Source organism: Carassius carassius, chromosome 18 (assembly GCF_963082965.1).
Source record: "Carassius carassius chromosome 18, fCarCar2.1, whole genome shotgun sequence".
Taxonomy (NCBI): domain Eukaryota; kingdom Metazoa; phylum Chordata; class Actinopteri; order Cypriniformes; family Cyprinidae; genus Carassius; species Carassius carassius.
In genome coordinates, this window is record NC_081772.1 from 21,189,325 (window position 1) to 21,216,869 (window position 27,545).

Here is a 27,545-nt window from a genome sequence, read left to right on the forward strand (position 1 = left end):
AAGGTGGGTCGCACAAAGTCACTTGGCTGCAGCTAAATTTGCGTTTCAATGACACACACACACACAGTTCAGTCTAGGGCTGCACGAAAGTGACGAGTGGGAACGGTGCGAGGCCGGTGGAGTGATTGGAATTGAGCGACACCTGCTCGACTCACCAGTCTCGAGAACCACGGAGGAGATCGGAAGGATACAAAAGAGGAGCGTCCGTCTCCCCGGCAACTCACTCCAGCCCACCGCCTCGAGCATCCTCCTTCGCCCTACTCGATGGCACTGCGGATTCACCTCAGTGCCGAGGGATCTTCGGCAGCGCGTCCCTCCTTCCTCCCAGGCTTCGGCACCAGTCTAACACATTAAAAACTTCTCAATCACGGGAAGGAGGAGGCGGGAACCGGGAACCCACTCGTCACAATGATATAGCCCACCAACATTAATAAGGACTGCAATATCCTTAGTGTGATTTTCGAATTGCAATTAAGTCCGCGTGCTTTGCGTGTTTTGAAGCGCGGGCGCGCACGAGTTGTAATAACAGTGAAGGTCTCAGAGCAATGTCATTAAAAGGTTCAATCGGTCCGCATTATTAAAAGAGAAAAACTTGCTCACTTCAATACACTATATTCCGCATGAGATTGCATACACCAGAAAACAAATGTTACGAAAACGGTTTCAGGTAGGCCATGTTCATTCATTTCTATCGTCCGTTTGAGCTCTGTGCACTTTTTTCGTTCGGGAAACGGTTTGTAAAAAGCATTTCACATGTACAGGGTGAGCAGTGCACAAACACAGGGTTAATTGTAACACTACAAGATTTAAACATTTCCACATAACAAAATGCACAAAAAAATAATGCAATACTCCTTGACGTATCATCTCTTTTTAGAGAAAAATTTGCCAAAGTTCAGAAATCTTTTGAAGATATTGCTGAACATTAATTTAACCATTGCTAAAATAAATTTCTGCCTGAACTTAATGTCATCCAGTTTTTTTTTTTTTGTTTATTTAAAACGAGACACATGTTTATTATTATTTTTTACCTATTTCACAATTATTTTAATCTCCAAACAGTTTTAGATAGTTCTGCTTTGCTTCTTATGCTTTTTCTAAAAAAAGTGTTGGATTGTGCTCCGTTCTCACCGACACACACGGAAGGATCGTGAATGCATTTTCTGCAACAAAACACAGCAGCGCAGATTACAGTTCACTGGAGTGAGCCTGTTTAACGTTTTTATGGACACTACATATTCTAAAGTCTGTAAACAAAAATTAAAACTTAAATATTAATAGTGATTTTTTTCAGGTGTAGGCCTACTCTAAAATAAAAAGTTTTTTTTTCTTAAATACTTCATTTCTGTCATCAAACTTTTAAGTAAGATTAGGCTTAAAGTAATATCAACCTTTTTTTTCCTCAAATATTGTGGTGGGTCATGAAATAGATTACACTTGTCTAGGTGGGTCGTGGAATGGAAAAGTTTGGGAACCACTGCCATAGACAGCCAAATAAATAACAGAGTCAAGGTCCAGAAAAGTACGAAAGACATCTTGTAGACATCAGTGGTTCAACTGTAACGTTATGATGCGACGAGAATACTTTGTGTACGCGAGGAAAACAAAAATAACTTCACACAGGATTTTAAATTGTATAATATTTCACATTTTCACATTACAGTTTTTATGTTTAGTCAAATAAATGTATTCTTGCATTTTACACTTTAAACATCCTTACCAACACACACACACACACACACACACACACGTTTGTTTTTGTGCAAAAAAACTAATTCTGTATGGTTTATAAGCGCTTTGGGTTATTTCTTCATAAGTCACCCTCTCCTTGTAATACCTGTGTCATACGTCATTATACAGAGTTAAGTCCTGATATGTCACAAAAACAAGAGCACACAAACACACACACACACACACACACACACACACACACACACACACACACACAAATTAACTTTGTTGATTTGTTAGCCAACTTATAAATGATATAGTCAAATGGAGTAGCCCTACAACCGTGATATTGAAATCTACCTTGAAAAATATACTGGAAAATAATGATTAATACTTTTTATTAATTGATGGTCACTTGTTGGTTACACCATTCTTTTAAACCAGATTTCTCCTTTTGTCATCTCTGCCATTCTCAGCCATCCCTGAGCTGTGTGTGTGTGTGTGTGTGTGTGTGTGTGCTGCTGTTGGACCTGTGATCTGATCTGACGCACTGAGCTCAATCTGGAGAGGTTGAGGTCACACACACACAGCGCTCGAGACCAAACGCAGCATGATCCGCCACAAACGGGACATTTCGAGCAGAATACCTGAGGTTCTGAGATTAAGTCCCCTGAAATACCCGGACGCAGAGCTCTGAAGAGAAAAATGCATGATCTATGATGAACTGGGATGTGGTGGTTCACCTGCTCCTGTAATATTCCCATAAAACAATGGCTTGCCGGGCTGGATGCTGCTGCACCGGCATCGGAGCTCTGAATGAAGATAACGCCAGATTCCTCATGTTGGCTCTGCTGATCATCATCTACTTGTTGTGTGGCGCAGCGGTGTTTTCGGCGCTCGAGCATCCGAAGGAGAAGCTCGCCAAAGACAGATGGGCTCAGAGGATCGAGCAGTTCACCCACAAGTACAACCTGAGTCCGGACGAGCTGAAGAACTTCCTGAGGAACTATGAGGAGGCCAGTGTGGCGGGGATCCGCGTGGACGCCACCAGACCCAGGTGGGACTTCGCGGGAGCTTTTTATTTCGTCGGAACTGTGGTTTCAACTATCGGTGAGTTGAATATTAGACAAAAATATATCAGACTGCAAGCTGTTTTAACCATTTATATGATTTAGAGAGAGGAAGTACAGTAGCCTAGCTAACGTGCAACAGGTGCTGGTACATCGCATTCAGACGATAAAACGTTTTGTTTCAGTGGTAATGTAAGCTAGTTACTGATATTAGCTAATAATGTAGTTTATATTTCTAGATTTGAATTAACTCGGCTAGATTTTAATTTTAAAAGGCTAGGCTATTGATTTGGGAACGCGGCTACATTTATCCATTTGTTTGTACAAAATATATTTTGTATTATATAATCTTAAAAATGTCATTATACATTATCTAAATAACTTGCTCACAACTTAAAAACCATTTTGTCATCGACAAGATATTTTGTCATCAGATATTTGTAAAATTAATATCATAATAAGCCTCCTTTTCTGTATTTAATCTGCTATGAGTTAAATATAACACAGAGTGCGAGTTATATAGTTGTTTCTAATAATTTCTAATAATTTATTTAAAAAAAACGTAATTCTAAGCCATGAGGTAATGAGATTCAGCTGATCCTAAACCACTAAAATAAAATAAAAGGAATAAACTTTGTGTGATGAGCAAATTGATGTTATTTTGTAATATTGTTTTGACACAGTTGCCAAAGATTTTCTGTCAGACGGTCTTGGGTATAGCTGAAAATCAGTTTAAATCTATTATAGTCTTTTTCATTTATTCATTGAAGTGAGTTTTACGCTTGTCAGCATTTATAATAGATACCTGAAACAGTCTTGTTTACTTGATGTGGTGTATATTGAGAAGCAAAAAAAAAAAAAAATTGTTAAGATGAAGCAGGAGACTAACTGTAAACAGGTGAATAACCTCTCATCATGATAAAAGATGTTTCAATTCCATCAATGAAATATACACTATTTATTTACTCTGGGTATAGTAAAGAAGTTGCAGTTGAGATAAGTAAAGATAATACAGCTGTATATAAAAAAAATAATAATTCAGGCTACAAAGCAACAAAATGTGATCATTCTAAGGAGGGTGGTTGTTTTCTATACCCACTGTACATCCACACAACACAGATGACTCACAGATGATATTTTCCACTTGACAACTCTTGCTCTTTTGTGAAGTGAAACCATTTCAGTATTAACTCATGAGAATTTCACATTTACTCTCTATCTTTATAAACCAAGTTATATTAATTCTCAGCATGCATCAGATTTGTGTTTGTAAAAGGGCTAATGAGGATATTAAATGCATCTGATCTTATTTCCATGCAGTCTGTCATCTGGCAGTTCGTGCGTAAAAATGAGATGCTTTCACATTAACATGCAGAGCAGGGGGAGGTTATTTTTGCCTCATTAATAATGACTCTTTTACCCTCTCCTCCAATACTTTATAGATTTTAGAAGACAGACAATTAATACCATATGAACAATCGAGCGTTATCAGTGATGCAGTTACATAATGGTGCGAGTACGTTGTCTTTTATAGTTCAATTTAATTCATGGACTTAATTTCAGGTTATTAATTCAACGAGAAGCATATAGAAAAATATCTTCATAAATATGCCATTGGATGGTATACCTGCTTCTCATAATTTAATCGTAACCAAAAAAAAAAAAAAGAAAAAAAAAGACATGCATTTGAAACTGATAAAATAAGAAAAAATGTAAGAAAAAAAAACTATAGAGTGGTAAGGCTGCTGTCACCAATGGCAACCTGTTTCTAGTGGTTTGGGAGGAAGGGAAGTGGAGTTTTCTGAATGGTGGAGGTGGTTGGAGGCTGGGGTTCACGTGGGATTTGGAGCACATGCTGCTTATTAAAGGACAATTACAGCTCAGATTCTAATTAGTCCCAATCCTGCTTCCTGCAGCATGACACGCCACAGCAGCTGCATGTGTTCATCCACCGTAGTACTCTGAACATTAAAGCATGTCAACATATTCTGTTACACCAAAAAAATGGTCTTTAAAAAAGCATCATATGACCCCTTTAATATTGTCCTGAGGTAACAACACTAAAAAACAAACATGGAATCCAGTCTAAGTGTTCAGACGGAGAAGCATTAACAAAATAATGAATTTAAAAGAGTTTCAAACCATGTACAGTTGGTTAAGATCGAGCTTATGGATTTCAGTTTTTATTTTAAATACTGTTCAGACTACAAAAAAGTAAAAAGATTTGAGTCAAATATAAAAAATCTGAAAAGAGGTAGGATACTCAAACCAGGACTAAATGTGACCAACACTAAATATATTAAATTACAAAAAAAAAAAAACCCTCTCTCTCTCTCTCTCTCTCTCTCTCTCTCTCTCTCTCTCTCTCTATATATATATATATATATATATATATATATATATATATAAATAAAATGATTAAAAAAAATGATTTAAAAACAAAAATATAAAATTCAAAAATATATAAACACCATATAAACAAAATTGAATATTTTGTTTGCTGTGCTTTATAATGGGTAGTATTAAATGACATTATAAAGTCTAACATGCTGACTTTATTTCTGTATGTGCCGCAGGTTTTGGGATGACGACACCCGTCACTATTGCTGGGAAGATATTCCTAATCTTTTATGGGCTTATTGGTTGCGCAGCCACCATTTTATTTTTTAACCTCTTCCTGGAACGTGTCATCACAGTGATCGCATTCGTTTTGAAGTTCTGCCACGAGCGCAGAGAACGCAGCAAAGCCATCCCGCCTCAAAACTGCCGGCGTCCCTCCACCGACAGCAGAGGGCGGCGCACGGACAGCTTGGCCGGATGGAAACCCTCGGTGTACTGCGTCATGCTCATCTTAGGAGTCGCTGCCATCGTGGTCTCCTGCTCCGCGTCCGCTATGTATTCTGCGGCCGAGGGTTGGGACTATCTGGATGCCCTCTATTTCTGTTTCGTGGCTTTCAGCACCATTGGTTTTGGGGATATGGTGAGCAACCAGCGGGAGATGTACACAGCTCAAGCAGCCTACAGGGTGGGCAACTTCCTTTTCATCCTCACAGGGGTGTGTTGCATCTACTCGCTGTTCAACGTCATCTCCATCGTGATCAAGCAAGTTCTCAACTGGCTTCTGCGGAGGCTGGTGACTCCCTGCCGCTGCCCGGGTCGAGGGAACCGCCATCCACGGAGGAACGTGGTCGCTCCAGGCCACATGAGAACCAGACGGGGCAACTCCATCGAGACTGATGCAGTCAATGATAGTGAGGCGGATGGACGGCGGATGTCTGGAGAGATGATCTCCATGAAGGACTTTCTGGCCGCTAATAAAGTTAATCTGGCCATCATGCAGAAGCAGCTGTCAGAGATGGCCAACGGACATCCTCGTCCATTAGGGAGCAGCTCACGTCACAACGAGTTCTCCGGAGGGGTCGGAGCGCTGGGAATCATGAACAACCGACTGGCAGAGACAAGTGTAGATAGATAAATCCAGCATTTAGACATGTGAAATAACCAGACGACCTCCACAGCAAAGCGTGACCACTTTTTTTCCAACAAAGACAAGCAAATACCATAACTCTCATCTTTTGGGTCTCATTCACTAATAGTTGTGTAGAAACGCTCTTCTGTACATGCACAGACAAGGTTAGCTTGGAAAGTGTATGGTGGACTGACAACAGGTGTGTACCAGGATTATTATAGTTAACAAAAATAAATAAATAAATAAAAAATGTTACTTCAAATAAAATGACAGGAAAAGAAAACATCTCAAAAACAAAAATTCATTATTTTATTGCAGTTGGTTTCCAAATCAACATTTCTCATTTTCAGTTAGTTTTATTTGATGAATTAACTTAAACTAAAGTTGGAATAAAATTAATAAAAACTATAGAGAGCTTTAAAAAAAACAATAACTAATAAAAATGACAAAAGCACACAAAGTAAAAACGAATTAAAAAACTATACATATCCTTGTGCTGTTAAATATTAATATATCTAAGACATACATTAAAGACAAGATATTTACATATTTAAGTATATGTTTACTATACTGTTTAACTATTATTATTTTATAGAATGATTTCTGAAGGATCGTGTGACACTGAAGACAGGAGTAATGATGCTGAACATTCAGCTTTGCACCACAGGAATAATTGACATTTGAAAATATATTAAAATAGACAACTGTTAATTTAAACTGTAATGTATATTTCACAGTATTACTGTATGTTTGATACAGTCCCGATGGTTTCTGAGGCCACATATAGGAGTCTTAAATCCTAAAGTGCAAACGTTTTGATTAATCATGATTTCTGATCAAGATGGTTCGCACAGTTAGTGAACGAGAGATGTCTTTAATGTACTGCTGCTGATTTTGTCACTTGAAGGCATCTGAGCTGCTGTGTTTATCATCTTTCACACTGATCTCTCTAACTGAGCCTTTGTTAACTTGTAGTGCATTAATCTGCAAACAATCAGATGCAATTTATTACTAGTCCTCAGTTTTCTTGCAGATTCCAGCTCTGTCACAATATGGTAATCTGTTCATTAACTTTTGGGGAAGAGCAAGATTTATGCATCATTCATTAGTTCACACTGCAGTAGTTATACTGAGAATCATTAATGGAACTTCATGAACTTCATAGACAGAAATCTGCATGATTAATGTTTCGAGTCATTAAGGCAACGAAATCATGAACTCTGTGTCTTCCTCATTCACACTACCGGATAAATCATATGATAATTGTATTCGCTTCGCAGAATTATAGATAATGCAGGCTATATTTAATGAACCCCATTAAAGAACAGTTGTGACTAAATAAATAAATAAACAAACCTTGTCCTGAATGATGCTCTTTCTTATTGCCTGTGAGTCTGTGTGTGGCTTGTCCAACATGAAATACTTCTAGAGCTAATGGTTTTTTCCACTTAGTGGCAGCACTCAGACATAAAGATGGACCGAGCATCTTCAGGTCAGATTACCAGAGCTACAATGTGTCTGACGTTCGGAGGCTGCTATGGAAACCCGTCTTCACCAGCCTCAGATGATAAAACACTCATAACAGTGAATATGAGCTCCAGGGGTGAGATGTGAGTGGTCTAGTGTGAAGACCCCCTGCAAACCTCCCAAACACATCGGAGAGGAAATCACAGTGTGAAATGGAAAAAAAGATGGTAGTGAAAATAGCCCAGGACCTACATTTAGTAAATAACACAAGCTGCAATCATAGAAACAAACTTACATGCCAAAGGAGCTGTTGAAGTTCACATAGCCTGCTTATGAAACAAAACATAATCTCCTAAACATTACATCACAAAATTATGACAAATACACATCGACAGGCTGAACCAGAGGTCACACACTACAGCTAATGTGTGCCCCATAGCTAACAGTGTTAAGAGTGTTTGCCAATGATATACAGAGGTCTTACTACAAAGAATAAACAAACGCGTTTCGGTATTTCGCGTGCTTTGTACCATTAGTCTATCCGTAGCTACGTTATTTGTCAGCGACAGCGGTAGTGAAGATGGTGAGTGAGCCAGCAGTTTAATTACAGATTAGTTGGTTAATTTGTTTCTGTCTCATGTAAATTCTGCAATTTCCAAATATAGTATGTGAAAGCTGTGTAAACGGGCGCGTGAAGGGTGTCTCATAACTCTCTGTTTGATAAGCCTGTCGGTGTTTAATTCATCGATGTACGTTAGGAGTAACAACAGCATTCATGTCTTCTGAAGAGACATTCTTTGATCTTAAAAGCGTTAAAATCACTCTTGTAGCGCCCATACAACCTAAAACGCGTCATCCCGTTAATACAACTCACAGTTACACAGTTTTTGATGATTTATGGTGAATTATTGCAATCTGGGTGAAAACTAGCAGTGCATCTTGACTGTATAGTCAGTGAACAGTATTACATGTTTTTCTTCTGTTACATTTTAAGTGGTGGAAGTCATATTTAAAAGTGTATTAATTTGATTAATTTCAAACAAATTGACAAGTGGATTATTCCAGAATTTTATATATATATATATATATAAAGTGACACTTTTTTTCAAGATTCTTTGATGAATAATAAGTTAAAGAGCAGCATTTAATAAAAAATACACCTTTTTTAACTGTATATAAGTCTTTGCTATCACTTCTTAACAATTTACACATCTTTGCTGAATAAAAGTTTTAATTTCTTTACAAAAAAAGAAAGAAGAAAGAATAAAAATGTACTGATCTCAAACTTTTGAACTGTAGTTTATATTGTTAGAAAGGATTTCTATTTCAAACAAATGCTCTTCTTTTTAACTTATTCATCAAAGAATCCTGAAAAGTGTCACAGGTCCCAAAAAATCTTAAGCAGCACAACAGTTTCCAGCATTGATAATAAATCAGAATATTAGAATGATTTCTGAAGGATCATGTGACACTTTATTTTTGACGAATTGATGCTTAAAATACAGCTTTGCATCACAGGAATAAATTAGATTTTATGTATATATATATATAATGAAATGAAAAACAAATTTAAAAAACAAATTTAAAGCTGTAATTAAATTCAAGACTATAACTATTTATGAATATTAGACTTGAATCTTTCTCAACACAGGGCCAGAGTCAAAGCGGAGGACATGGACCAGGAGGTGGAAAGAAAGATGATAAGGTGACCAAACATAACTCTGACATTTGATAACAGCATTAGCCAGAGGTTTGTCCTTAATTAAATGATTTAATCTATCATCATAACAGGACAAGAAGAAGAAATATGAGCCACCCATTCCAACCAGAGTGGGCAAGAGGAAGAGGAAGTCCAAGGGTCCTGATGCTGCTAGCAAACTGCCTTTAGGTACAAGATGTGACTTTAGCTGTTGAACTCCACTGTGTCTTACATCAGATGTTCAGTTAGTGTCATATTCTCTCTCTGTATAGTCACGCCTCACACGCAGTGCAGGCTGAAGCTCCTGAAGCAGGAGAGAATTAAAGATTACCTGCTGATGGAAGAGGAGTTCATCAGGAACCAGGAGCAGATGAAACCTCTGGAGGAGAAACAGGAGGTGCACCATCCGTCCATCCTCTCTCTCACTCTCCTTTTTTTTTGCTCTTTTTGTCTGTGCTGATAGTTATGTTTTTGCACTTCTTAGGAGGAGAGGTCAAAGGTCGATGACCTGAGGGGGACTCCTATGTCTGTGGGGACCCTGGAGGAGATCATTGATGACAATCACGCCATCGTCTCCACGTCTGTGGGCTCGGAGCACTATGTCAGCATCCTGTCATTTGTCGACAAAGATCTGCTGGAGCCCGGCTGTTCTGTCTTACTCAATCACAAGGTACAGTATCCACCAGGACTGAATAGAAATAGGATGAATTCCTCAAACTTAGAGGGATAGTTCACTCAAATTAAAATTAAGATATTTATAATGAATGCTGCTCGATTATGGCGAAAATCACAATTATCAATAATCACAATTATTTTGTAATCGGGATTATTTAACACGACTATGAGTGGGCCACATGACCAAAACTTAATACTAGTAATTTTTAAAGAGATATATATATATATACGTTCTGTAAATAAGGTTTCTATGGACATCTACATTTTAGAGACATTTTAGATTTTTTTTAAATTGCACTATTCTCAATACCACAGCAGAATGCTAGGATAATTAATATTCGTTAAATAAAAATAAAATAATTAAACGGTCAGTAATAAAATAAAAAAAAAGCATAGGACAAATACAATAGATAACAAGATACAAATGAAACAAATTGTGCTTTAAGTTTTTTATGCAAGCCTAAAGTATTCAGCCTACTAGAGAAATCATATAATCGAATGTAAATTAAAACAGCATAGTCTTTACTGTGAGAATTCAACTTCCTTTGTTTCTTATTAAAGCTACAAAAGTCCTTCAGTCACGAGCAGTGAGTCTTTTGTTGTTTGATTAATATTAAGCACACAAATATTAGCCTGCTGTCACTTTAAGAGCCGCACAGATCCAATTTTCATTCTCAACTGTTTACTTTCACTTATTGAACAACCGACGAAGGTTTATGCGATTAATCACCAAGCGCTGTGTTTTAACACATTTGCATGTGTTTGACTGTTTAGCGGCGCACCTTAAGGCTAAAAGTTGACTTTATGTGTCTGTGTACTCCTCAGAGGTTTCTGTGCCTCTGTTGAAAGTTCAGGTAATCAAAACCTTAAAGGCTAGAAGTGATAAAGGTTATAACTGAAATCCAGCAAACCTATACAGCAATTGTGTCTCTTCAGAAGGATTGGATTAAACCACTTGATTCACTTGGATTCAGTTTATGATGTCTTTTTTGGTCTTTTAAGTGTTAGTTACCTGGTCTTTCAATGGAGGGACAGAAACCTCTCAGGTTTCATTAAAAAAATCTTAAAAACATATCTAATTCATGTTTTGAAGATTAACCAGAGTCTTTTGGATTTGCAGCAACATGAGGGTGAGTAAATGATGACAGGGCCTTCCCTTCAAAACATATCCTGCTGTCTGCATCCATTTGTGTTTGAATGCTGCGTTCCTGTAGCTAATTCAGGATACTGAATGTTGGTGGGTTAAATGATTGATTAAATGATTGTTGTTTAGGTCCATGCTGTCATAGGGGTTTTGATGGATGACACAGACCCTCTTGTTACCGTCATGAAGGTGGAGAAGGCTCCACAAGAGACGTACGCTGACATCGGTGGACTGGACAATCAGATACAAGAAATTAAGGCAAAATGAAAACATACATGAAATGTATAGCTGCCTTTATATTTTAGGAATGGTGTCCCATCAGAAGGGGATCATACGCTCGTCCATGCAACAAATATTACAAAAATCTTTGGCTCAAGGAGAATATATTTAAGGATGAATCTGTTATAATAGTTAATATTTTCACGTTGCTTTGTGATGTTTAATCAGGGAAAAGTGAATCTATGCTGCTTAACTAATGTTCTGACCTGTAGGAGTCCGTGGAGCTGCCGCTGACCCATCCAGAGTATTATGAGGAAATGGGCATCAAGCCTCCCAAAGGGGTCATCCTCTACGGCCCCCCTGGAACAGGTGAGTCCAACACCCCTCTGTTTGTTTCAGTCTTCCTATAGTGAAATAAGGGCATGTAGTGACATCACAGGTCTTGACCTATCATGTCATTTTCCTGGATGTTAGGTAAAACCCTCCTTGCCAAGGCAGTGGCCAATCAGACGTCTGCAACGTTTTTGCGGGTTGTTGGTTCCGAGCTGATTCAGAAGTATCTCGGTGATGGTCCTAAACTAGTACGTGAGCTCTTCAGGGTGGCAGAGGAACATGCTCCTTCTATTGTCTTCATCGATGAGATTGATGCCATTGGAACTAAGAGGTAGAGCAGTGTTATGAAATATTTCAAATATGCTAAAAAATACCTGAGTATACACTCATACACCCTCAGGCCATCCAGGACGGAGATGAGTGTTTTTCTTCATCAGATCAGGTTTTGGAGAAATGTAGCATTGCTTCACTTGCTCACCAGTGGATCCTCTTGCAGTGAATGGGTGCCGTCAGAATGAGAGTCCAAACAGCTGATAAAAACTTCACAATAATCCACACCACTCCAGTTAATCAGTTAATGTCCTGTGAAGTGAAAAACAAAAATCCATCAAGACTTCAAACCATTGCTTCCAGCTAAAATACAAGGCCTCTGTGCATAATGTTTTTTTCACCAGTGGAAAAGTCATCTTGTCTGAATCAGGAGAGAAATATGCACTGTTATCAAGCACTGTTTGAAAATGGACTTTATCACTGGAGGAAGCATTTTTATGGATTCTTCATTCATATTTTGGCCAGAAGTGAAAGTTTAGAGTCATGTTGTGGATTATTGTAATGTTTTTATCAACTGTTTGGACTCTCATTCTGACGGCACCCATTCACTGCAGAGCATCCATTTTTGAGCAAGTGATGCAATGAAACATTTCTCCAAAATCGGTTCTGATGAAGAAAACCACTCATCTATATCTTGGATGGCCTGAGGGTGAATTTGGTGAATTATTCCTTTAATAAAGATACCATGTCATATATCCTGATTACTTTTTACAGATATGACTCAAACTCAGGAGGTGAACGTGAAATTCAGAGAACCATGTTGGAGCTTCTCAACCAGCTGGATGGCTTTGATTCACGTGGAGATGTGAAGGTGGTTATGGCCACCAACAGAATAGAGACCCTTGACCCTGCTCTTATTAGACCAGGTACAGCTCATGCTATGACGGTCAGAGCTTATGTGCCATTTAGATGAACCCTCAAGGCAATTTTCTCTCCATCACCCTCAGGTCGCATCGACCGTAAGATTGAGTTCCCATTACCAGATGAGAAAACCAAGAGAAGGATCTTCCAGATCCACACCAGCAGGATGACAGTGGCTGAGGACGTGAGCTTGGACGAGCTCATCCTGGCTAAAGACGACCTTTCAGGAGCTGATATTAAGGTATGTTAAAGGGGTTCGGTTCATTATAAAGTGTCGCAGAAAAGCTTTGCTGCCCTCTTGTGTTGATTTTGTTACAATTTTTCTCTATAATTTTCATAATATAATAGAATTTCTCTTATACACACACACAGTATTTCTCATGTGTATCTCATCTCTTGACTTCCTGTCTCTTCAGGCCATCTGTACAGAAGCAGGTCTCATGGCCCTCAGAGAGCGCAGGATGAAGGTCACCAATGAGGACTTCAAGAAGTCTAAAGAAAATGTGCTGTATAAGAAGCAGGAGGGCACCCCTGAAGGCCTCTATCTCTAATCTAGTCTAGCTCCACTTTTCATAAGAGTGCAGCACTTTTGCACATTTGGCTTAATTTACGCATGCCGAATGCCGATTTGTTTTATTTTTGTTATTGGGATCAGAAAATAAATACTACTGTATCAGGGAGATTTGATTGGATTGTTTCTTTTTTTATAGCTCTCAGTAGGTGATTCATTTAGCATTCGTGTGATCAAAAATACAGTAAAAGCAGTAATCCTGTGAAATGTTATTGCAGTTTAAAAGAACTGTTTTTGTATTTTAATATATTTTAAAGTGTAATTTAATCCTGTGATTCAAAGTTGAATTTCCAGCATCATTACTCCAGTCTTCAGTGAAACATGGTTCTTCAGAAATCATTCTGATGTGCTGATTTGCTGCTCAATCATTATTGGTGCTCAATTATTATTAATAGTTCTTTAATAGTTTCAGTGTAATGTTTTTGTTAAAAAAGTTTGATGCATTTTCTTCCATGATTTTTTGATGAATAAAAAGTTCAAAAGAGCAGCATTTATTTTTTCAATATTAACCTTACATAACCTAAACTTTTGAATGGTTATGTGTTCAGTGTTTCTTGAACATGAACTTGTTTTTCTGAATTTAATTATTCGAATCCGAAAGTCAGTAAAAGGTAGCGTCTTCAGAGAAAGCATGTCCTCAGAGAGAGAAATGATTAATTTTCCTTCCGTAGAGCTTCTGCTAATTACTAAACTAGAGGACCAGTGTCTTCTCTCCTGCTCGACTCTGCAGAGATCAGCATAATTAATGCAGCGTTTTTAGATCGTTCTCATTTCAAACTCTGCTCTCTGTTCCCCTTCATTATTTAAAACACCCTCATCACAATACTGTATTCCAGAATGGGTGTGCTACAGCTCTTGTTTGTCCGGGTTTGAATACATTATTATTAAATATTATTGTAGATTATTACATTATTAGAGGTGCTACAGTTTATAAAATGTTTCAGATCCACCAAGAAGAACGTTTTCCTTCTTTAAGTCCTGTTGGGAAACCTTCATTCTTCACTGACCTCTGCAAAGCAGCGTGAAGAGAGTAATGAAAATGCTTCCTTGATGTAAAGGAGCAACTAATGAAAGTATGCAGTCAGCAGAAAGCAGTCGGCCTGCGGCCCTTCACAGGATCCTTAAATCAGTCAGCGCATGCACATCAATGCATATTCTGCAGTCACAGACTAGCTCACGTAGACCAAAAGCTGGATGCAGACCCTTAGACAGTGTCACTGATGCAGAGCTTCTTCATAACAGGCCTCACATTATACAGTGTGAACCCTGTTCATCTGTGATCTTTCACACTTAAGGACATTAGGTAGAACATAATTACTTTTATAATAGATAATATATAAATAAAAACAACAAATAGATGAACTGAGAGAGAAAGGTTTTATAAAAAAAAGCAAATAATTTATATCATTTTAAGAAGTGTTTCTTTCTATATAAAAGGTCATGTATATTATATACAATTAAAATTGTTAAATATATATATATATATATATATATATATATATATATGTATATATGTGTGTGTGTGTGTGTGTGTGTGTGTGTGTGCGTGCATTTAATTTAACATGAAATAATTCTTAATTGAAAACATTACATTTTATATGTATATTTTATAGAAATAGAATTACATTATTCTGTTTTATATGTGTGTGTGTTAGTGTGTGTGTGTCTATATTTATATATTATCTCTTATATATATATATATATACTGTAAATGTAAAATGCTGAGTGTTGACCTACAGGTGATTGGTTCATGGGTTGTACATTAGCCAATAGAAAGTGCTGAACATTCTGTGTGGGTCAAACCTGATGCACTTCCTCTTTTCTGTATAGAAATTGTCCTTCAGTAGGGTACACTATAAGTAAATGTTGCCCAATAGTATTATAGTATAATTCAATAATTTAATCCATTTTTTGTTTAGGTTTTACTATGACCAACTTGATGGGATTTTTTTATTATTATTATATACCGTTGGCTGGTGCATTGCAGGTCCAGGGCGGCCAATAATGCCCCCCTTAACATTGTGTATAATATTGCAGGTCTGCGTCAACCAATCAGATGCTCCGTAACAAACCGACGCCGCGAAGTCTCAAGCGGAGGGAAATCCACGCGCATCCATCCGCCGGGAGAAACTAGTGCCCCACGTCACTGAGTTCATGAAGCGCCTGTTCTTCATAAAAGCATTAAGAGCAGTGTTGATTTAATAATGAGTTAATAATGGCATCGACTAACTTGCACTGGGTTTAATAAAAGATGCCCCAAACCACAAAATCCTATTATAAAATACCCAAACATTGCAGAAATTAGTTTTTGGTGCCTCAGTTTTTGTATGTTATTAATTATCTAATAATTACCACAGACCTTCTCTGGATAATTATATCTCTGACAATGAACTGAACAAAATAAGCAGTTTAGTCAGTAAAAAAAATCTTCAGCAGTTATTAATTAAATCTTAAAAAATGTTTTTTAAATTGAATTGGTTAATTTATTTTTAATGTATGTAATATAATGCAGCCTGGTTTATATATATATTAAGCTAAGCTATTTATATGTATATATTATTTAATTTGAACAATAACTAATAAATATATATAAATTAAGAAAGCAATTAAGCTATATTTAAATAAAGCTTACATAAGCTAGTCTACCATGTCAGGTCATCTGAAAATGCTCCAAACCCATTTAATACGAGCAAACAATTTTATTTATTTATTTATTATTATTATTTATTTTTTCAGTGGGGCAATGAATGCATCTTCTCTTCTGGGTGACAAATGTATGTGTTTAAATAGACTACATTAATTATTAAATGCCTCAGACTGGGCAATGAACGCAAATTTAATTCATCTATGACAATAAATCACAAAATGAGTGAGCTCTTGCCAATCAGTATGACTGAGTGGCAGTTCATCAACAGTTATTCTCCAAACCATGAGTCCATGACCTGCTAATTGTGTGTAAAGATGCATTGTCTGGCACAGATTTGTATCAATCCATCATCTTAATGCTGAAATATTTCAGAGAGCCATGCACACTGTACTGCATCTGCGCGCTGCTGTGCGCTTCGGTCTGCCTGCGCTCTAACGGCGCGTGTGATTGGCGGAGAGGGGAGGGCAGGACGCTCGCGCGCACCGAGTCAGGAAGTGAGTGGCGGATTAATACATGTGCGTTTCTCGCCGAGCGCGTCCACAGCCAGAGCCGCAGCAGAACGCGCATCCCGAAGAGACCTGCGTTCAGTCTAGTCTGGAGATTACCACGCTTTACTCCCTACAAACATGGTACGTACTCTTTTGTTTCATATAACATTACTATTAATGCATTACTCGGCCAGACAGCAACTCAAACAGTCCGTTCGCATCAAATTAGCCTTGTTTACTTAGAAATAGGCTTTTAATATAAGCGTTAGTATATGTATCTTCTCGAGATGATTTACTACATTGAAAAGCATATAATAACAGTATTTAGTTACCTGCTATTGAGGTGTATTTCAGTGATACAGCAGACAGAGTGAAGCCTGAATATACAACTGCGCAATTCTTACATCCTTTATCTCACATACGGGTTACACGCATCAAATGATGTGCAACACGCCCCTTATGTTATTGTTTTCGCGTTATAGTTTATCAATATCATTAATTCAGATCAACATGACGGCACATTGAAAGCTGTAACGTTACCTGTGATGTTTTAATTAGACAGACTGGTTGTGTCAGTGTTTGGAGTGTAGAGGGTCAGAAGGTTGGCATGATTGGGATGTTTCTGCTAATGTTTGTGAAATATGATGGATGGGAGATGATGAAGATGATTGTGGATGTGTCTGAGAAGAGGATGTGGAGGATGTGGCTCCGCAAGCGTCTGTTGCATCATCTTCCTCCCTTTAAAACCCCTCTAAAGACTGAATTACACACCAGCCGGGCCAGTGTTTCCCATCTAAAACCACTTTACACACATTTAAAGGCTTCATTAATGACAGGCAGTTGAATTTTAACCAAACCACATTGTTGCATGGGCTAAAAAGGTGTAGGCTTATGGTAATGGGTGCCCAGTTTCCTGTATTTTGTCTGTAGTCACTAGCTTATATGCAAATAAAAGGTGTGGCTTTGTGAAATGTCTGTCATCTCTCTTTCTTTTTTAGTTTGTTAATTTGAGAAGAGTTGTTCGGCCTTTCGTGTTTGTGTGATGCAACCTAGTAAACCAAAACCTGTTGGGAGGTTCCTTTAGCCTCCCTGTGGGAATCGGAAATCACTCATTATGTATTTTTATTTTAATATCTGTTTCTTTTACGCAGCAAATAGTGTTTTCTACTGAAGCAATTCTAATAATCTCATGTGTCTACACACATAATTTTTTTTTTTTTTTTTTTTTTTTTACAGTGGAAAAAAATCTTAGTTTCTCATTAAATTCTTCCAAGATCTAAGATGTTATCTGAGCTGGGCTGTTTGCATTTCTTTTATAGCTTTGTACTCGTACTGTATGTCAAGAATTATGTCATTTATGTCCATTTCTATTTCTTCTTTAATTGAAACGTACCTGAAAGCACCATTAGTCTTCTGAGAAAGATCGAACTCCCAGCAATAACATTTTATGTTGTGCTTTTGTGCGTATGGCTTAATGTTTCTGGCCTGGCAGTAGATTTGAGTTTGGTTTGTTGTAGGTGGTTTGATCTCTATATTGGGTAGATGTGGTTAGAGACCGCTGTCCTGGGTGAATCTGTGATGTAATGTTCCCTGAAACTCATGCTTTATGTGTTGGGACTCTTGAGGATTATACTGACCTAACATTGATTTGCCTGAACATTTTTAATAAGCAACAGAACAGTGCTTCAGACAAACACATCTCACCACAGATGGGTGACAGTAGTAAGTACAGCTGACGGGATTCGGTCTTGTGGTTTCTGTAGCCTGTGGAGTTGTAGAGATCTTTTAGCATTCAGGTGCGTAATAGAAAATAGAGATTGGGAACAGTTCAAATTTCGGACAGCTTGCTTTGCATCTTGGTTTTGTGTCACATTCTCTGTGAAAACTCATTATGTCATTATTAGAGGTGCAGTAATTAGACAATTTCAGGCTGAAACAGTTAAATTATATTTTACAGCTGTGAGACCAATACAATTTCCAATATTCATTGTACGGAGAGCCAACTTTGCCTCATTAATTTATGAAAAATACTGAACATTTGGATATAAATTAAATATGGGACTAAATGAAGTGTGTACGTAACATAGTACACAATTTAATATTGAGAAAACCAATTGAAACAATTATGTTTATAAATATTTATGAAAATTAGACAATTTTGACAAACTGAAAAAATTCAAAAAAATGAAATGTCATTGCCACTAAATTGTGTGGCTATATAATATGTAAATGTAATATTGAAATAGAAGTTGTATAAAGTTATACATATGCATAGGTATGAAAATGAAAGACAACTGAAAATAAAGAAAAGTGTATGAAAAATAAAAATGTAGGTGTTACTAAATTGTGTGGGTATATTTAAAAGTAATATTAAAGTAAACATTGTATAAAGTTCTATATATGTATATAGGTATGAAAACTACAGAAAACAGAAATTACGACATTGACTGTTATGAAAAATGAAACCTAATATTCAGTAAATTGTGGGCGTTGTTGATTTGACCTTGAAGTTGACCTTGAGCTGAACTGAGCTGGACGATGACTTTATAATATTTAAATTTAATGTTGAAATAAACATTGTATACAGTTAAAATATGTATGTATAGGTACGAAAACGACAGACAACAATTTTGACAATTATGAGTAATCTATGAATGTAGTTTTGTTTTGAAAGGTTAACTAACAGTTCTGTGAATCATATAGCTATGACACAATTGATAAAATTGTCAAATACTTGCAGAATATCGGCCTGCCCTGGTATATAACAAACAGTTCAGTAGTCCTAGTCAAAGATCATCATGATAACTACACTGCCTACACTACTAGAAAGTGCTATCACTTCTACTCATAACTGCCTATTAACTCCATGTCTGATTACGATTAACAGGTTTAGGAAAAGCAGCATGTTGCTGAACGTTTGGGGGATTGTCGGGTTTCAGAGCACCTGCTTAAATATGTGTGTTTGTGATGTCTTTATCGACCTACAACCACTACTTTCCATTTACTGGCCAAATGTTTCAGACAGTGAGACTGACAGTCTTCTGCGGCTCACGCTGGATGGCAGGGAGTCCCAGAGCAGCTGCGTCTGTTCCCCTGCTGCAGCGCCCCATCCCCTAGGATGAGCTTTGGTGGGGGGGATTGCCTGGGTACTGGGCACAGGGGCATGAGGAATGAAATGAGCCATACAGCTGGCAGCAGGAAGACCCCCTTATCTAACAAACCATCATTATATCTGCGAGAGACTGAACTGCTGGAACTATTGGATCCAGTGCGTGTGCATTACAAAAGCTCTTAAGTCATTGATCTCAGCTGCATGTTATGTCATATCATGTGAGCAATATGGTTGCTTAATGCATAAAGGAAGTAAAATAATTGGTGTGATTGAAGGGATCCTCTGTGTATTCCTCTGTCTTTGGCCCATTAGCCCCACTCCTCTCCTTCATAAAGTTGGTTATTTGTTTTCCTAGCAGCTTTTATCCACTTTATCAAGCTCTTGAGACTCATACAACAAGCTTTCTCTCCTCGCTGTCTGGGTTGTTGGGCAGTGTCCTGTAATCTGATGCCACTGTATGAACTAAAGCGTTTTGTTTGGCTGTCACATGAAATCTGAGCACAAAATGTGCTACACTCTTAAATATAAAGGTGCTGTCACCGATGGTTCCACAAACCAAAAATGGTTCTACTATGACATTGCTGCTAGGGCTGGGACAACGCGTCGAGGTCATCGATGACGTCGACGCAAAAAGTACGTTGACGCAAAATATGCGCATCGATTTGTCGACCTGTTTTTATTTCTCTAAAAAACGTTTGCAAAACGTTTACCTTATGTGCGCTGAATATACGCGATGGCCGGATCAACATTCTGGCCAATGTTTATATAACCAATCCAGGGGTTTTTCTGCATTGATTTTTTTTTTGGCGGCTGTCAAAGCCTTATTTGATCGGTGAGTGATGTAGAATAGAATGACTGCGGCACCTGACAGGGCGCGTACGAGAGAGAGCCCCGGCTGTGCGCGCGCACTCACAGTCTTCAAACAACACTAGCACTTCTTGCTCTCTCTCTCCCTCGTGCATATTAACCAAAATCATTAAACACGATAGAAAAAGGGCGAAACACCCAAGTTTCACGCGCGCTCGTGCACTCACAGTCTTCAAACTACATGAGCGCTGTCTCGCTCTCTCTCTCTCTCTCTCTCCCTCCCTCCCTCCCTCCCTCGTGCATATTAACCAAAATAATTAGACACGATAGAAAAAGGGCGGAACGCCAAAGTTTCTCGTGGAGCATTCTGAGATTTTTTTTTTTTCTTCTACATGACAGGCTGCTGGCTCCCACTGTTAATTTAAAAAAAAAAATTGGTTACTGTATTCTTTCAATTGCTCTAAACAAGTATTTTGGGTGACCTTTTTTATTGAATACTAGACATCAAGTTGTTGTTATTTTCATCTGAAAGAACTTCTTTTTTCAGTAAGCTAGGCCCTATGTGTTCAGTAAGCTTGTTTCAGTAAGCTATGTGTTTTCAAGGCTTCAAGGTTTTATTGAATGCTATCTCTATACAAGTGCAAAGTAATGCATTCTTAGTCATTCTTTTATTTTGTAATTTTAAGAGCAATAAACATATATTGCAATGTTAAGGAATTCATGTTTTTTTCATTCAGATATGTAAATCAACATGTATAAATTGTTAGTAGTCAATTAATGGGGAGATAATCGAAATCGAATCGGTCTGAAAAAATAATCGCTAGATTAATCGTTTAAAAAATAATCGTTTATCCCAGCCCTAATCGCTGCCAAAGCCCTCTGTTGGAATCTTTATTTTTAAGGGTGAAAAACCTTTCAGATGCACAGAAGGTTCTTTATAGTGGAACAATGATCTTCAGATTAATATTTTTCACACACAGCCCAAAAAAAGGTTATTTTGAGAACTGTTCACTGAAACGGCGACACCTTTCCTTGGGGAACCGAAAATGGTGGTTCTGAAAACCTTTTGGAACCTTTCGTTGTGATGCCATTGAAGAACCAATTTGGTTTGGGTTAGAACCTTTCATTGACCAGTTCCTAAAAGGAACTATTTTCTTCTTAGTGTGAAGCCTTTTACATTTTCCACTTTTGTCCAATGGAAAGGTTCTATTGATGTTAAAGGTTCTAAATGGAACCATCAATGCAAATGAAGAACCTTTATTTTAAGATTATGCTTCATGCTACAAGTGTCACATTATCAGTTCAGTTTTAGTATAATGGTAGATGACTCTTAGAGATGCATTACATTATTTTTTTTAAATACTAAAACAGAAAACTTTTTTTTTTGTCTGTGTCTACTTAGTAAAATGTTAACCAGTATTTCATTTCTCTTTGATTTCTAGGCTGACCAGTTAACAGAAGAGCAGATCGCCGGTAAGAGTTCATGCACGCAATCAGATGACTTTGATTTGTGTATTTTTCAGCCCACACTAAATATAGCTAAAACCCTTTTCTGATCTCAGAGTTCAAGGAGGCTTTCTCCTTATTCGACAAGGATGGTGACGGCACCATCACGACCAAAGAGCTGGGCACAGTCATGCGTTCGCTGGGGCAGAACCCCACGGAGGCAGAGCTGCAGGACATGATCAATGAGGTGGATGCTGATGGTGAGTGGCTTTGAAAGTAACAATGGATCACAGCTGAAAGAAACTGATCACCTTTTTTTTTTTTTTTTTTTTTTTTACACTTTTCGAAAATTGAACAAAATATCTCCAACTTCAAGGACACTTCCCACAAACTCGAACAATGGGTTGAACCAGTGTTGTGTCAGATTGCTCAGACAAATGGAGAATATTTGTTCAGGACATCAGCCTATGAATGGCTTACTTATAATTAGCTCAGGGACACAATGCTCAATTTAGAAATGAAACTCCTGATTGATTTAAAGCTAAATGCAATATATAAAGCAGCATCATATAAAATATGTCAGTGATGCAACTTTCCTGATATCACAATGAAGAAAACCTGATTTAGTTTGGCAAGATCTTTTATTATTATTTATTATAAAATAGATATATCAACAAAACTGATAAATAATTCATGTTATAATATATAACTTTTGCTCACCAAATGTAAGTCATGTGGTAAAAACATACAAAAAGGACATCTGCAGACCATCATGACTCTGTCAGGTCTAAATAAATCTCCTAAAATATCAATACAATTAATCCAAAATATCAGATAATTTGACCTATTTATAACAACTAAAATTTAGTTTAGGTTGAAAAATGTCATGTGGTGCGACTACGTTTTTAAGTATCAAAATGTTTTTATGGAGGACTTTATGGTATTTGAGAATTTTCACATTGAAACTAAACATTATTTTAAATTTCTTTTTGAAAATCAAGTAACAAGTATTGTGAAAAATGACACCCTTCACCTTTAATTGAAAGACGCTGTTGAAAACGCTCAAGACGCTGTTTTCTTTCACACGCCTATCATTGGAGTAAGTACAGCCTTCATCTCATTTCATCTCATCCACTCATCGCTGTGACATAACAGTGTCCAACGGTGCGACGGTCCACTCACCCAGCACTCTCTCAGCCAAGACTGACACCAGAAAACTCTCCAATCAGCCACTTGTCACCGACGTCTCAGACAGAAAGACAGACAGCCGAGATGGTGTGGGAGGATCCGGAGGCCGCAAGACTCCTGAAGCCTGTCAGATTGTGAGCCGTTCTGTCGGTCTTCTTCGATCAGTGAATCGATAGGCCTGTGGGATGCATCCTGCCGTGACGTGATCTAGGTCAGACGGCAATAATGCGAGTAGTGGAAAATAAAAGTAATTGCATAATCCACTCTTTGCGATCGTCATTTTGTTCCCACGCACTTATCGAACTCAGTTGCCAGGAAACCGGGGAAGAACTTATTTTGAGAATCGACACTGGAAGTGACCTGGAAATGGCTGATTTCAGCACAATTGTGCATTGCTGAGTGGTCCTTCTAGTAATGAATTGTGCTTCCCTTAGGTACTTGTGAAAGACTGTGCTAATATGACTCAACATCCTGTAGCGATCAAAGGTCTTACATTTTTATCTGCCATGCTAAGAATGTGGAGTGTTGTTTATTGAATAGGAGTTACTCTCAGGTTGTCTTGCTCTATTACGCCACACACCATTAAATCACCATCTGCTCCAAGCCACAGGACTTTAGCCTTCAAATCAGACTCAAAAGTCATTGTCCCTTTTAGGCTGGCTAATCCTAGACCAGTGGCTCCACACATCCAGTCAGTAATCCAGCCTGGTCTTTATTACCGCACGCTTGACCTATTTCAGACCTCCGTGAACGTTAAACGTTGTTTAGCTCTTTTATGGTCAGCTGCAGCTAGTCTATGCCAGCTGTAGGGATCTAGCTGTGTCTCTTATATCATAGTCACCCTCTCAGCTTTTATTATTCACAGCAGTCCCTCGAGGACTATCATCCCCTGCTAATCCAGAGTGAGTCACATGGTTTTTCTCTGCAACTGTAGGAGTTTCCTTTCAGACTCACAATTTAAGTGAGGAGAGTATTTAAAGGGTTAGTTCACCCCAAAATAAAAATGATGTCATTAATTACTCACCCTCATGTTGTTCCAAATCCTTCAGAACACAAATTAGGATATTTTGGATGAAATCAGAGAGCTATCTGACCCTACATAGACAGCAACGCAACTGAAAAGTTCCCAGGTCCAGAAACATAGCAAATACATCAGTAAAACAGTCCATGTCACATCAGTGGCTCAACTTCAGTTTGCGATGCTATGAGAAGATTTTTTTTTTTTTGTCCTAAGAAAAAAATGTTTATGTTTAGGGGAAAGTGTACGTATGCGTTGTAATACTCTCATAAATGGCAAAAGACGTAACTCGGGGGAGAAGAATGGTTGAGTAAATTATTTTTGTTTTCTTTGCACACAAAAAAGTATTCTCATAGCATCGCAAAACTGAGGTTGAGCCACTGATGTTACATGGACTGTTTTACCGATGTATTCACTACGTTTCTGGACCTGGGAACATTTCAGTTGCGTTGCTGTCTATGGAGGGTCAGATAACTCTTAGATTTCATCAAAAATATCTCAATTTGTTTTCTGAAGATGAATGAAGGTCTTACGGGTGAGTAATTAATTAAATAATTTTCATTTTGGGGTGAACTAACCCTTTACATTCATAATGTAAGGTGACCAGGATTTTAACTAAGGTTTGAATTAGTCAGTTTACTGGTTTTTGTGTCATTGTCATTTTGCAATTGACATGGCTGTGTGATAGTTGCTGATTTGCGCTGCTCTTGGTAGATTGCATTATTTATTGGGGAAATGATCTGACTGCATCTTTATTAATTTGTGCATTGTCAGTAGATCAACCACAGAACTTTCCACTCCCATTGGCGCTTTTATGCGATTGCTAATTTGCCCTATTTTGTGAACTTAAATATGAATGATTTTTCTGTCTGAGAGTCTAAAATAAAAAGGTAAGGTAAAGTTTAAAATTTGATATAAAGTCTAAATTAAAGTTGTAATTATTAGGTTAAAAAAAAACCACAATGACCATTCAGAAACAATTGTGAGAAATTAAGTCACAATAATGAAAAAGTCATGTTTATGAGAAACAAATTCATTTTAAGTTGAATATTTATTGCTGTTTTAAGCTATAAAGTCACAACTGTGCGATGTAAAGTCATTGTTAACTTTTTAGTTTTGTCAATCTGAGGTGGAAATGGTTTCTGTATCAGAATATATGAGGTTAGCATTTCCTGTCCAATCTTCTGTTTTCAGTAAAATCTTACTTCCCACTTTCACAGGAAATGGAACCATAGATTTCCCAGAGTTCTTGACAATGATGGCCAGGAAAATGAAAGATACAGACAGCGAGGAAGAGATCCGCGAGGCTTTTCGGGTATTTGACAAGGTATGTTTGAGCTGTAACTATTTCACTTGGCTTTTTATGACTCAATCTTCAGAGTCACATCAGCGAGGCCAAGATTTTCCCGCCCTTTTTGTAGCTGAAATTCATTTTTTTCTCTTCAGGATGGTAATGGCTACATCAGTGCTGCAGAGTTGCGTCACGTCATGACAAACCTCGGCGAGAAGCTGACAGATGAAGAGGTGGATGAAATGATCAGAGAAGCAGACATAGATGGCGATGGTCAGGTGAATTATGAAGGTAAGTTGCTTACTCTACCCCTCAAAGCCCACTGTATTTCCCCCATTTTTCAGTCTAATCATCTGGTATAATGCACCTACAAATATATCACATAAAGATGTAGTAAGTAGTTACTAAGGTTGGACATTATTGGAAAATATATGTAAACAAAAACAACAGAATCAAGCAGTTTTGCTAAAAAAAAAAAAAAAAAGTCTAAAAGACTCTCAGACTCATGATTTATCAGTTTGAGTCAGTCTTAATGATTCATGCACTTCCCTGAACTGGTCAGTTCAGAGTCTTTTGCTTTTAATTTATCTGCATCGAAAATGGCTCACATTTCCCAGAATGCACTTTATTTGTACAGAGCACATGTGAAAGGCCCCTTTTTGTTTTGCTGTAAACTTAGCTTCTTGATTAGACGCATATAAAAACTGTTCGGAAATGAGATGCTAATTACCGTGTAAATTCTGGCTTCACCTCTTGATTAAAAAATTAATAACCCATTCAGCAATTTAGCAGCCGGCTGCACAGCGTGGATTCAGCCCAAAGCAACTTCCTAATCTCATTTTCTCTCCGTGTCTCCTCAGAATTTGTACAGATGATGACCGCAAAGTGAAGCCGACTCCTCCTGCTGTGCCCTCATAGAAGAGAAAAAAATCAGTCAAATGTTTTACTTACCTCTTGGAAATCTTTTTTTTTTTTTTTTTTTCATAATGTTTCTTGTTTAAAATTAATTGAATGTTAAAATAAAGTATCCTTCTGTCCACACAGAAAATAATGGGGAAAAAAAGTCAAATATCTGCATGAAATGGTTAGTGATCCTGTCCCCAAAGATCGGTCTAGCATCAGTTATTCAAGAAATTTAACCTGTAAATCACCTTCAAACTGAAGAAAACCAGCATTTGGTGAACTCCTTAAGTTCCATATGCTCTTGATCATGTTTGGGCTGGCCATCCTCCTTTTGTTCTCTTGTTTTTCTGTTCTTCATGCATGCAGCTTGAGCCCGGAGCTCATTCTCCAGCCAGTCAGCGCGATCGGAGTCCACTGAAGTGTAGTATTCTGGGGTTTTGTAATTTAAGAGGAACCACAAGTAGAGAGAAAGCTTGTGAATTCAAGTTTCCTGTGGAATGGGGCTTTAATGTAACGTGGGGGGAAAAAAGGGGAAAAATCTAAAACAAGAACAAAAAAATTTCAAAAACCAAAAAAAGTTGGAAATGTTTGGCATGATTTTGTTTTTGTTTGTTTTTTTGTCGATTGTTTCTTTTTGTTTTGTGACTTTCTTTTCCTGGACGGCCGTCTTGCACCAGGATGGAGATGAGGATGGGATGGAGGGATGTTGTGGTTGTTTGGAGGAGTGTGGCTGAGCCTTCACTTTTCTGTCCTGGGTTTCGGTGAATTCTCCCCTGCACTGCTTCTGCTGTGGGAGTTTGCACTCCACTCTTCAGTTTGCATTCATTCCAAGTTGTACATGCTACTGTTTTAATATTTTCTTCAAATAAAGTGACCATGTACTTTACCACTCCCACTTCTACTCTCTTATTTCTCATCAAGTCAGTTAACTGAGGTAAAGACAGGGTTTTCTTCTCCGCTTTCGGTTTGCTTTAATTCACCGTCTCATCCATCTCAATGGAGCACAGATCAGTGACAGCTCTAGGCCACCTAGTCAAACATTTAATAACCCAATCAACTGCCTTCTCTAGAAGTTTTCACCTTTTCTCAAGTGTTGTTGTACACCTCAGTTCTCTTAGCTTCAGATATTTATACAT

General features: G+C 37.7%; 3 protein-coding genes across 3 annotated transcripts; all 3 read left to right on the forward strand.

The window, feature by feature from the left end:
- The first annotated feature begins 2,241 nt into the window (after positions 1–2,241).
- LOC132091922 (potassium channel subfamily K member 13-like) lies at positions 2,242–7,571 on the forward strand. The gene is made up of 2 exons (XM_059498003.1): positions 2,242–2,781; positions 5,318–7,571. Exons 1-2 carry the CDS (start codon positions 2,442–2,444, stop codon positions 6,214–6,216), a joined length of 1,239 nt encoding a protein of 412 aa, XP_059353986.1. The 5' UTR covers positions 2,242–2,441; the 3' UTR covers positions 6,217–7,571.
- A 617-nt stretch (positions 7,572–8,188) lies between these two features.
- On the forward strand, positions 8,189–13,993 carry LOC132092661 (26S proteasome regulatory subunit 4-like). The gene is made up of 11 exons (XM_059498996.1): positions 8,189–8,260; positions 9,329–9,382; positions 9,469–9,565; positions 9,649–9,773; positions 9,861–10,046; positions 11,325–11,453; positions 11,687–11,783; positions 11,889–12,078; positions 12,792–12,943; positions 13,025–13,179; positions 13,355–13,993. Exons 1-11 carry the CDS (start codon positions 8,258–8,260, stop codon positions 13,487–13,489), a joined length of 1,323 nt encoding a protein of 440 aa, XP_059354979.1. The 5' UTR covers positions 8,189–8,257; the 3' UTR covers positions 13,490–13,993.
- A 2,665-nt stretch (positions 13,994–16,658) lies between these two features.
- LOC132092662 (calmodulin-1) lies at positions 16,659–27,295 on the forward strand. Its single transcript, XM_059498997.1, has 6 exons — positions 16,659–16,785; positions 22,006–22,036; positions 22,126–22,269; positions 25,436–25,542; positions 25,662–25,797; positions 26,367–27,295. Exons 1-6 carry the CDS (start codon positions 16,783–16,785, stop codon positions 26,393–26,395), a joined length of 450 nt encoding a protein of 149 aa, XP_059354980.1. The 5' UTR covers positions 16,659–16,782; the 3' UTR covers positions 26,396–27,295.
- Positions 27,296–27,545: the final 250 nt, after the last annotated feature.